The 12,959-nt window shown below is 40.8% G+C and overlaps 1 protein-coding gene across 2 annotated transcripts in view; it reads left to right on the top strand.

Annotated features, from left to right (window-relative positions):
- The window catches only part of RAB38 (RAB38, member RAS oncogene family), a 71,232-nt gene extending 62,144 nt beyond the window's left edge, over positions 1-9,088 (top strand). The window contains exon 4 of one of the 2 annotated variants that reach the window (XR_016393873.1): positions 7,349-7,365. Coding sequence is in view for 1 of the 2 variants with exons in the window: in XM_022593742.3 (XP_022449450.1) it covers positions 7,349-7,501 (153 nt within the window). In the remaining variant the exon portion in view is untranslated. Of the gene's footprint in view, positions 1-7,348 lie in introns of both variants that reach the window. The other variant, XM_022593742.3, reaches the window with a different exon arrangement.
- Positions 9,089-12,959: the final 3,871 nt, after the last annotated feature.

Here is a 12,959-nt window from a genome sequence, read left to right as displayed (position 1 = left end):
CTTGCCCCACATTAGACTTGAAATACGGTAAATGAGAGCTAGCAAAAGGTTTGGCACTTATGTGCTCCATAAACGAGTGCTGAATCTTCTTAGAGAAAGTATTTTCAAAACACCTGTTCTGTGTGAGACTTCTTACACTGGTGTTATTATCTAGTGGGCCACCTTCTCTAATTAAAATTTCACAGGGCTGAGGAATTTAGTGCCCTAACCTCAGAGCTTCTGGTACACTTGGTGTTATGTTGGAGGTTGATGTATTTGGAAAGATTACGGGAGGGTGAATTCTCTGCCAGCTTCTAACTAGGCAGATGTGAAGGTTTTCTGCTGGGATGTTTTTGCTGTCTGCACCGGGGGTCAGAGATTAAATAATTTGCCACCAGACAGATGTTCTGAAGAGCTAATTAAAAAACTGACACGTACACAAGACCTCAGATAGATTTATATGCCTTCTTCTCTGGGAAGATCCGAATCACCACAGCTTAAAATCGCTGTATTAAATGTTATTTCCGGAGAGTTCACAATTGAAATAAAAAGGAGCATCTTTCAAGGCATTCTTTATATGAGTGTGTCTCAAATCTGGATGCACATTTTAAAAAATTTTTATTGAAGTAGAGTTGATTTAAAATGTTGTGTTAGTTTCTGCTGTACAGCAGAGTGAATCAGTTATACATATACCTATACTCACTCTTTTTTAGACATTTTCCATATAGGTCATAGTATTGAGTAGAGTTCCCTGTGCTATACAGTAGGTCCTTAATAGTTATCTATGTTATATATAGTAGTGTGTATATGTCAATCCCAATCTCCTAATTTATCCCTCCCCACCTCTTTCCCCCCGGTAACCGTAAGATTGTTTTCTACATCTGTGACTCTATTCCTGTTTTGTAAATAAGTTCATTTGTACCATTTTTTTAGATTCCACATATAGGTGATATCATATGATATTTGTCTTTCTCTGTCTGACTTGCTTCACTCAGTATGACAATCTCTAGGTCCATTCATGTTGCTGCAAATGGCATTATTTCGTTCTTTTTATTGGATGCACATTTTAAAGAAGTGGAAGATCTTTAAAAAAATGCTTATGCTGGGCCTCATCCCAGACCAATGTCTGGGAGGAGGGTCCTGGTAATAGATTTTTTTGAACTCTCCAAGTGACTTGAATATGTAGCCAGGACTGAGAACTACTGATTTAGAAATAAAAGTATTTTAATATCTGTTTTAATCCTTGGAGGTATGGCCATGTAATGTATGGGAGCAGAATAGAAAGTGCAGTTAGGGCGCTCTTGGTTGGAATGACGGATTGACCGAGATCTTGTTCCGCTCTGGTTAAGTTACTCAACCTTGTTAAAGGTTAAAGTTTCCTTACCTTTAAAGTATGACTGGGCTTCCCTGGTGGCGCAGTGGTTGAGAGTGCGCCTGCCAATGCCGGGGACAAGGGTTCGTGCCCTGGTCCGGGAAGATCCCACATGCCGCGGAGCGGCTGGGCCCGTGAGCCATGGCCACTGAGCCTGCGCGTCCGGAGCCTGTGCTCCGCAACGGGAGAGGCCACAACAGTGAGAAGCCCGCGTACTGCAAAAAAATAAAAAATAAAAAAATAAATTAAATATGACTATTAGTTCTTAAATAGATTTTCGTGAGGATTGGATGAAAACAATGTCTCATAAGTAAAGCACCTGCTATATGCCCAGCTGGGAGCAGACACAATAATACTCTGGTAGTTACTACCAGTTGTTTTTACTAAAATGCTTTGTTAGGCATTTTAAGCTTATTTCTCAGGCATGCTTATTGATATAAATTAAAAGATTCTGAGCAGAGACATAAACACGAGCACACATCAACCTAAAGTAGTCAGCACAATAGACCATCTTGTCATATTGCAAATATGTAAATAAATCACAGTCAGACTCAGTCTAAGTGTACGTGTCTTGAAAGCCAGAGGATGTATAATTTACCTTTACAGCAAAAGATGCTCCTGGAGGTGTTGTTACAGCTCTCTAGAATAAACATCAATAAAAATTCCCAGGTAGTATTTTGCACTTGTACCAGCAGCTCTGCTTCTTGACAGTCACCTAGAAAATGTGGGCTTGGCTGTGTCTGCTTGGCTGCCAAGTAGCACAATCAATTATATTGGAATCTAATTGCCCAAAAGGTCCAAACCTATAGTTTTTTCAGGCAGGGTTTGATTATTCATGCTCACTTTGCACAGAAGGGGAGAGGGAAGTTAGTTCTGTATTGCTGTTCCTTCTCCTAGCCGAAGTCTTGGCTGTGATTTCAGCAGTGGTGTGCAGAAAGACAGAAGGACCAGCAATGCAAAGTAGCCTTGCCTGAGGCCCTGACTGCAACTTCTTACCCTTTTTTTTTTTTTTTTTTTGCGGTACGCGGGCCTCTCACTGTTGTGGCCTCTCCCGTTGCGGAGCGCAGGCTCAGCGGCCATGGCTCACAGGCCCAGCCGCTTGGCGGCATGTGGGATCTTCCCGGACCGGGGCACGAACCCGTGTCCCCTGCATCGGCAGGCGGACTCTCAACCACTGCGCCACCATGGAAGCCCTTTCTTACCCTTTTAATGCTGGAAACACACACCCTGCCCATGCTGTGTTCCTTTATTTATTTGGGGGAAATATTTAGGGGGACTTGAGATGAGAGGCTCCAAGCATGTGCCCTAAACACTATACATCTTGCCTTTTTGTAGTGAGCATATAGTAAAGATCACGGCAAATATTAGTGTTTACTGTTCTCCCTGGACTCACACCTGGCCCTACCACTTACCAGTGTGTGTCTTGGGACCAGCCACTTATGCCTACTTAATCTCAGTTTCTTCAGCTGCAAAGTGAAGGAATAGAATACACACATTATCATGTTCTCCTGAAAATTAATTGAGGAGAACATGTAGATAACATTTATTGAATGTATGCCCTTTCCCCTTCACTGTTCTAAGTGTCTCACATATTCTAAGTACTAACATGTATTAACTTTAAATTGCCTATAAAGCAGATCTCTTGATTCCCTTTTCACAGAGGAGGAAGCTTAGGTGTGGAGTGGGGTGGTTGAAACAGTGTTCCCAAGGTCACACAAGCAGAAAGTGGGAGCTGAGATTAGAGTTCGGCTTCAGACCTGTCCTCTAGACACTGTACATTGTACCCTTTTGTAGAAAGCATGTGATCAATATAAGTACTTGCTCCTCTTCCCGGCTTCCTCTTGAAGGTTCCAATCTGAAATAGGTATGCCATGGCAACCAGCACCACGGTACACATGATAGGCATTTCCTAAGTGCTCACTGAAAGATTAAGTAATTAAAAAGAGTGCTAAGGGTCCATATAGTTTTGTCTAGTATCGGATTGTGTTTATTGACACTTGAGTTGCAAAAAAGCCTCAGTGACTCTATCTGGCCAACTTAGCGTTCAAGGCTCTACAGTAACCCGGCTCCAGATGCCCTTTCCAACCATATACCTCTGCTGTTTACCTTGCTAGTATAAGCTCAATCAAGGACAGAGCTTATTTTAACCTCTTTATCTTTGTATGCCTCATACTTAGTGGGACTCTAAATAATATTAATTGAATGACTGTGACTCAGTCATCATGGACTGCTACCCTGTTCCTATATAAAATCTAAAAGCAGGTACAGCTGCTCCTTGGCTCTGATGGTTTCCTTGGTCCAGAGCCCCATCCTGCATAATCTCCTGCCTTAGTCCTGACACCAGCCAGCCTTTACTCAGTGGGTTAAAGGTCACAATTTCACCAGCATCATCTTATCTTTTACTAAAATGATCCTGCTAGGCTGCCACTAATTGGACTTAGGTTTTAGTTGTCCTTCTCATAATGATGATGGATTTTCATTCATTTGTCCACACTTCACCCTCTTCGTTAGCAGATTTTGCCAATTTGTACATTAATGAAAGAAAACCCTATTTAACTATGATGTTAATATTTGAGTGGAGGTATTAAATATACTCCTGTCAAATCTAACTTGTATGTGAAGGAAGGCCCTTTTTGATGCTTAAAACTTGCTTTATGAAAGAGAAGGGGACTAAGATTTATTTTGCATCCACTGGGCCTAACCCTGTAGTAAGAACTTTTATTTGTTATTGCACTTGATTTTCAAAAGTCTTGAAAAGGAATATAGCTTGGTAAGAGCCAGGCTTTGATGTCAGAAACACCTGGGTGTGAGTTTTGGCCCTCAAACCCACCTGCTGCATGCTTTTGTGGGGGAGGTCTCTTAATCTCCCTAAACTTAAGTTTTCTTACCTGTAAACAGATACGATGATATCCTGTGTTTGGTATTTGGGGCTCGTTCCCCAACACACAAGCAATAGGCAAAAGAGAATCAAAGTATATGTTTATTAATGGCTAGGAAAGCACCTTCATTAGTGAGATGTGCTGGCCCTAAAGGCCAAGGCCTGGGAGGCTAGGTGAAGCTACACTTCCCCACTTTCCTTGAATAAGAGGCAGTGGAAGACCATGGGCCAGGCTTCTAACTGATCACGTAAACAAGTGGCTGGACCTGAGAGCAAAGCATTGACCTGGGTCTGTCCCAAAGATCCAGACTCTGCCTACGTCAGATTACTTCCTGGGAGCAGGTCATTTCAGTGTGATCCCTGGGCCTGATACTAGGAAGAAGAAGAATGACAGAAGGCATGGTGAGCATGGGCGATGGGAAGAGGGCAGAAGCATGGCTACTGTCTATGGACTGGTTTCCATGGCATAAGGCAGATAGTTCAGCTGAAGGGAGAAAGGTCACTCACCTCTACCCCAACAATAACAACGGAATAAATAAGAACAAAAAACGAATCCTTGTCTTATAGGGCTTTAAATAGGTTTAAATAAGATTATGTATATGAAGTGCCCAGCACTGTGAAAGCCCCAATAACCCCTGCATCCCGTAAAGAAAAGCAACTTTTTATTAGATAAGTATTCTCATTGAGAACGTCATACAGGTGAGGAAAGGGAAGCTCAGAGACGTGAATTCTGGTCTGGTATAAAAACGAGTAAAAACAACATCACAAACAAACAAAAAAGCAACCAGAGCTTCACCTTGTTTTAGATTTAGAAACCCTCAGAGGAATTTTTATTAAGGCTCTGTAAATGGGAGAGGTTTGTTATTTCTGGAACTTGAAAAGTTACCTTACGCTTTCATAGCAAGTGAGCTCAGGGTTGGGCTTGAATGATCGGAAATGTGCCGATGAACATTTACACCTAATTGCATTAGCCATAGATACCATTTGGAAAACATCACTACCTCTTACATTTTCCATGTAATATGATTTCATGCGATACATCTTCCATGTAATATGATTTCATGCAATGATCTCAAAATATATCAGCAACGCTGACATACATACAAAAATCAGGTATAAATAGTTATACTTCAGATTGGGCAACAAGGCCTTGGGGCAAAACAGTTTCACAAAAATGTCCTTCTCTCTTTCCATTGAATATAAGGAGACACATCAGAGAAGTTCTACAAATTGTGATAAAGACAGTCAAATCTGACTTTACAAGAGATCAAGGTTTTTTGTTTAGTATATTAGTAGTAAATATTCTGTATTTCTCAGTTTTCTGACTAGCAGAGAAAAGGCAACTTAATCCATAGTTACTGAATAAACTATATATATATATTTGACCCAGTAATCTCATTCTTTTCCTATAACTCTATTGAGATGTAATTCATATGCCGTACAATTCACCCCTTTAAGGTGTACAATCCAATGGTTTTTAGTATATCCAGAGTTGTGCAGGCATCACCACAACCAATTTTAGAACATTTTCATCACTCCAAAAGGAAACGCCACCCACCCTGCATCCACTAGCAATCACTCCAATTCCCTACAACCCCTCTCCCCACCCGGCCCTAGCCAACCACCAACAATCTGTTTTCTGTCTCCTTGGATTTGCCTGTTTTGGACATTTCACGTAAATGAATCATACAATATGTGGTCCTTCGTGACTGGCTTCTTTCACTTAGCCTGATGTTTTCAAGGTTCATCCATGTTCTGTGATTGCATAATATTCCATGTTGTGTGTATTCCATTCCTGTTCATGAGCGTCCTCAGCTTTTCCAGTTTTTCTGTTTTCTTTCTTTATTGGTTATGAAAATTTCTACAATAAACATTCTTGTACATCTTTCCTGAGGCACAAATGCTTTTATTGCCATGGAATGGATTCCTAAGAATGAAACAATATATTTTATTTTTTATTTTATTTTATTTTATTTTTTAACATCTTTATTGGGGTATAATTGCTTTACAGTGGTGTGTTAGTTTCTGCTTTATAACAAAGTGAATCAGTTATACATATACATATGTTCCCATATCTCTTCCCTCTTGCGTCTCCCTCCCTCCCACCCTCCCTATCCCACCCCTCCAGGCGGTCACAAAGCACCGAGCTAATATCCCTGTGCTATGCGGCTGCTTCCCACTAGCTATCTACCTTACGAAACAATATATTTTAGATTCAAAGGTTTGTTCCATATTTTCTCCAAGTTGAAGCTTAGTTCATTCTTGAAACTAGATTCATATTTCTGATTTCATATTTTTCTTTGAAGAGTTATGTCCACCTGGATTGTCTAAGTAATGTCACCGTAATAAACAACCCCAAATCTCAGTGGCTTAAAGTCATAATTCTCATTCATCCTACATGAATCATCATAGGATACTTGGTTCTTTTTGAACCTCATTCATAGACTTAGGCCAAGAGAATTTCCATCTCTGTGCTTTTTATGTTTGCAGAAGCAGGGAGAAAAGAACATGGTGAATTGAGCATTGTCTCTTATTGCTTCTACACGAAAGTGAAAGTGAGACACATCATTTATCCTCCCATTTCATTGTCCCATGAAAGTCACATGTCCATGCCTAACTTCGAAGAGGTCAGAGCAGGGCACTCCTACCATTTGACTGGAAGGCAAAGAGCCAGAAGTACTTGTGAAACCACTAATGACTGCTGCAAGAGGTGTCTTATTATTCCTATTTCATATCAAGTTCACAAAAGTAGTATGTGGGAGAGTGCAATTATGAACCTAATTTACATTGAAGACTTACTGTGTCTTCTACAATATTATTCTATAATGTAAGAGTATGTCAAAATAAGACAATTGCCCTCTAACTTAAATTCAGTCTACTAAGTGAGCCCACCAAACACTATTCCTCCTAAGTGACAAAACAAATACATACTTCACTTTTGTGAAGGACTGAAGAGTAAAGTTCTTAGAGGTAATAAATGAGGGTGAAGGGAATAGAAAGAGGATGCATGGATAGGGTTTAGGAAGAGATATTTAAATACTGCCCTTTTGTCTCATATAAATCTCCGCCATAGCATCACTGTAGAATATTGAATAATAAGAGCTGTTTTCTCCCCTTAGGAAAATATCAACATTGATGAAGCTTCCAGATGCCTGGTGAAACATATACTTGCGAACGAGTGTGACCTGATGGAATCCATTCAGCCTGACATCGTGAAGCCCCATCTCACATCTCCCAGGGTTGTCAGCTGCTCCAGCTGTGCTAAATCCTAGTAGGCTCCTATGCTGGCCTATGATGGAAGTGATCCAATCATCTCATGAATTGTGTCTCAGTTCCTACCGTTTTGGGCAAATATCAGGATAGGGATACACCTGGGGCAAAGCCAAAGATCTGTGCCTGTATCTTTCCTCTAAGAGAAATAGCAAATGTTCTTTTTATGTTTTTCTCAGCATCAGCACAGTGTTTACAAGCTTTTAAAATATTTAGTTTGTTACAAAATTCTGTCTTGTAGCTGACCATAATTGTGCAGGGCCAGAGTCGGCCCGGTTATTTGCTTCTTTGAGTCAGCCAAGGCCTCAGGTCTGAAAGAGAAGGGGGAGAAGAACAGGCTAGCTGTCAACTTAAGCATTGGCTTTCACTTTGCCCCTGGTGTCTTTGTTCAGATTTCAGTACATCCTCTGCTGGTCTGACAGGCCTACTAAGTAGAAACAGTATTTTCTCCAGAGATGACCTCAATTCTCAACAGACCTAAAGTTGTCTCTGATTTAGCTCTTCAGAGTCATGTACACAGGCTTCCTGTGCTTTTGTTGCTTTTACTGTCCCTTGCCATGCCCTGAATGTTGGTTTAACTGAAAACTTTATGAAAAGACTGCCCCTGGTATGTGCCTTTCTTTTAGCTTTCTCTTTTAGTCCCACTCAAGCTGTGGGACTCTTCTGTGCGTGTAATACATATTATATATATTTTCACAAGTGAAAATAAAACATTAAAAGATGCTGTTTCCTTATTTCTGCAAGTGCTTTAAGTTTCTTAGTATTCTAAACTTTTTTGTTGACTGTGTGTCCATAGTTCTCAAGACCCATTTCTAAAATTTAATTTCCAAAAAGAGATGTGAAATATGCACTTAAAGGAATGGTACTATTAAAACGGAGATGAATTCAAAGCATCTATATCTACAGTTCACATTGGCATTTAGGTCAGGAAAGCAAGCAGTACATATACACGTTTTTGGTTAAGCAGAGGAATATATCCTCATATATTCTGGTCAGGAAAGGTGCCAAGCTAATCAACATACAGAGAAACAACTAAACTATGCATGGTGATATCTTGCTTTACACAATGGCTGTGGTGCAGGTATGCTGCAGGTAGCTACTACTGTTTAAAGGCACTATTTTTCATTAATATTCATAATGCACTCACAGGAGCTTTGTAACAGATGTTTTTGGGTATCCTCTCCTTATTATCTTGGCAGTCATTGTTTCCATAAGTACCAACCACACAGCTTCCTATTATTTGTCTTTGTGACCCTTTCCCTAAGGGCATTCTCTGGCCTCTGGAGCTCTTGACGCATGAGGCAGGCAGGCCAGTGAGTTAATGTCTCCAGAGCAGCCCAAAACCAATGATAGCAGGGACTGGGGGGTGAATACCTTAGGTTCTTTGTCTCTTGGGAAGACCAGTTCTGAGGCATGCTCTATGCAGCCTCTTAGACAACCCCAGTGGTACTAATAGTCCTTGGTTCCCACAGGGGAAACCTTCCCACCTGCTGCAACCTTTATTGGCTTCATTTCCTTCTTTCCTCACTTCCCCACTCCTCTACTGGTGCTTCCTAGGTCACTTTCCAAATAAACTACTTTCACTCAAATTCTGTTTCAGGGTCTTATATGGGAACCCAAACCTCGCCTAAGTTAGTTGGGACAGAGGTGGTTTAGGGAGCAGATCCTCAATACCAGCGTTTGAACTGAATGATTCACTACCAGGTGGTAGCAGGGACCCTCTTGCTGGTGCATAATGTAGGGGAGCTAATCCCTGGCAGGCTATAGCACCATAATTACTAAGACTCTCATGAGGTGGATTGGGATGGACTACAGACAGAAGTAAAATCCTATTGCTCTTGTATTTGAAAGACATGAGATTGCAGAGCTAACTTCCATAAAACTCCATAGGGAAAAAAAATTACAGACTTGGGTCAGCCAACACTCAACTCAAGATCTGGTGTAAAAATTTAAAGACCTCCAAGCAACAATCAAAATGACCTTTGTTTCCTTCAGCTACAGGATAGACCATGCTGAAAATCAGGCCTAAGATTTAATTTTAGGAAAAGTGGATTTATAAAGGAGGCCGAATTCACAGAGTTGGCAAGTCTTCTCCACTATAATCAGGATCTTTATAGGGAAAGAGTCAGACACTGAAACATTGGAGGAGATATTTGGGTAGATGCTCTTAAGAGTCTTGAACCCAGAGAATCTTCTGAAACTCTGCTCCAGAAAAAGAGGCCCTTACCCTTTCCAGTTGGAGAACAGTCAATTACCATGTTAAAGCCTCACCTCAGTAGGATGTTTTATATAGTGATATTTCCCTTCTCAAGCTCTGCTCCCATCTCCCCTCATTGCTTCTAGACAAATAATTAGGATCAAGTCTCAGTATGACTTGAGTAGAAAAGTATGATCTATGTTGTAGGATGAAATGGATGATTAATCAAGTGAACTACAGAACCTGGCTAATAAATGCTAGTGGTATCTGGAAAACATTCAGAGGAATTGGTCTTGAGATGCTAGATCAGGGAGGACAGAATGTAAGACCAGATCATTATTTCTGTGAGAGCACTCTTTCATGAGTTAATTTTTAACATTCTGGCAAGTATACCTGGAGCTGATCCCAATGTGCTACTGGAATAGCTCCTTGAAGCTTGGAAAGGATGTTGGCCTAAAATAAATGATGTGAAGTTACCAGAACTACCTTGGCAAAGCACTGGAGAAGAGTAACAAGGTCTCAGAGAGGTGGGCATGTTATAATGTATTTATTCTGTAACGTCAGAGAAACGACAGGTTGATTATGTTTCCCAGGAGAGTCCAGATATCACTCCCTTCGCTAAAGCAATAAGGAATGTCCCCAGAGAGGTATGGCAGCTTCAGTGAGAAGCTCAGTGGTGACTGTTCTCTGTAGACCAGGTTTGAGATTGTAAATATGTTGTTGTGTTTTGCTGGGAATGACACCGTACATGGTTAAGGTTCAAGACGTGGTTGTACTATTAAATGATGTTAGTATATGTAGTGCTGAGTCCTGAATAGCTGTCATCGAAAGGTGGAAGTAGGAATGAAGCCTCCCACTAGATCTTTAAATAATCCACTTAAGCAAATGGGCTTTCTGTCCTACTGTAGAGCCCAGGGAACTATATTCAATATCCTATGATAAACCATAATGGAAAAGAATACGAAAAAGAATGTGTATGTATTATATATGTATAATGGAATCACTTTGCTGTACAGCAGAAATCAACACAACATTATAAATCAACTATACTTCAATAAAATAAATTTAAAAGAAAAAGAAAGTGGCCTTCCCCTTTTTACAACTTCCAGTTCTGCAGAGTTAGAAGTCTTGATATGTCTACCAGGGCACACAGTAAATCTACAGCTTCAGCTGCTGCCTGATTCTTCTTGGCTCTTATGCCCACAGGCCAGCAGTCAGAGAAGGCAGTTACTATACAGACAGGGGTAATTCATCCTGATTATGAGGAGGACATAGGGTTGCTGCTAAATAATGGAGCAGGGAGGAATATGTCTGGAAATCATGCAACTCACTGGCCTGTCTGTTGATGCGTCCCTGGTGAGAAACAAAAGGGCAATGGCAGCAACAATATCTTAATGAGGACAAGTAACCAGGGACTCATTCTCTCAGGGATAAAAGGCTGAGTCATTGCATCACACGATGAACCTAGACGAGAAGCAGTTTGGTTGAGGGCATGGAGGTAATAAAGGAGGGAAACGACAAATATCGATTATGGTTTCAAGATTAACTACAACAGTTGAGACTATAGGCCTCCTCTTGTGGAATTGTGACAAGTGACCTCCTAAAATAATCAGTGAAAGGACAGAATGAACTTAACCTGCAGCATGAGTGAATCTGGGTAGTGCAAAGTATGGGCTATGGTAGGCCATAGCAAAGGAAGTGTCCATACGCCCTCAGTGTATGGCCTCCATTGCAATCCCCTGAAATCCCCGCAGCTCTGCCTTAAAATGTTCTCTGGGTGCATGAAGCATATTTGTCTTGCATGCTGGACAGGCGGGAGTGCTACAGAGTTAACACCTCCAGGAGCAGCCTCATCTGAGATAGACATAAACTGGTAGATAAATACTCCAGGTTCCTCACCCCTCAGGTAGGGTGAATCTGAGCCTTGCTCTATTCACTTAGAGATCCCCAGCAGGCGGGATTGGGGCAAAAGTCCACACAGTGGTAACCTGCATTATCACACCCTTTTTGGTTTCCTTTCCTTCCCCGTCTCACTTGTCTACTCCTCTACCAGTGCTTCCAAAGATTAGGTAGGAGACTCAAACATGTAAACAATTGACCATGTGTCAAGAGAGAAGTCAAATGTTCAAACCAAGATATCTCTTCTGAAAACATGATTTGTTTCTAAATGTGGGGACTGCAGCTCCAATTGTATTTAAGGAAATAGAATATATGTTCCTACCATCTTCTTCCTGGATCACTGGGATCTAGCCACTTTGGACTACTTTGTTCAGCTACCTCTTCCTATTATTTGTGATATTCTTTTCTTTTCTTTGCCTGGAAACCCACCCATTCTTTAAGGATCAGCATCATGGCACAACCTTACAGCCTTGTTGATCTTTGTAGGTAATACCAATTTTTTCCAATTTGCACAGCTCTTAATTGATTCAATCATCAAACACATGCTGCATTATAGTGATATATCAACTGTTATTTATTGAACACATACTGTGGGACAATCACTGATCTATAACTTTACCTTTATTATGTCATTCAATTCCTTCAATGACCCTCCACGAAAATACTCATCTCCTCAATTTATATATGAAGAAACTGAAGTACAGAGATATTGAGCAACTTGGCAAAACTCGTGCAGAAACCAACCGGCAAAGCAAGGATTCCAACCCAGCAGCCTAATTCTTTAATTAAGGTGACATGTCTAGTGTGCAAATAAATAGGAATAAAGCTATGACAAGGAAAAAGTAAGGCCATAGGAGAAAGCAGTATGAGGTTCTTGTTTCCCCCACTGCAATATGTTAACCCCACTATGGAGTACAGTCCTGGTTTTATTCCAGAGGAGGAATCCTAGGAGGTACCTTTATACCACTATTTTCATCTACCTATTAAGTCATCACTTCTCCATTCATGACTTGCACTCAGATGTTGGAACTAGCATTATACATGTGTTTAAATTCAGCTGCATCTCAGCCTTTTCTGTCTAAAAATATTCTTGTCTTTCTGGGATCTCCAAGCACCACAAACTCCCCAATGTTATAAGAGAAAAAAGCATGAGAAATCCCAATACGCAGGTCAGAAGTGCTGATGGACTAATCCAAAGCAGCTCTCAAAGACGACGGCAAATAACTCTGAGAAGCACACGTACATTATTTCACCGCATTGATGAGTCTGAAATTTCCCATTTCAACAAATCAACTTACCTTGTTCTATCTGATTGCTTTTTCAGAATATTAATCCCCAGGCACAAGCCTTAGTATAGTCCTAAG

This window comes from Delphinapterus leucas, chromosome 7 (assembly GCF_059928025.1).
Source record: "Delphinapterus leucas isolate spDelLeu-1000000601 "Yukka" chromosome 7, BTC_Dleu_Yukka2, whole genome shotgun sequence".
Taxonomy (NCBI): domain Eukaryota; kingdom Metazoa; phylum Chordata; class Mammalia; order Artiodactyla; family Monodontidae; genus Delphinapterus; species Delphinapterus leucas.
The sequence above is the reverse complement of the archived record's forward strand: the minus strand, read 5'-3'. Positions and strand labels throughout refer to the sequence as shown.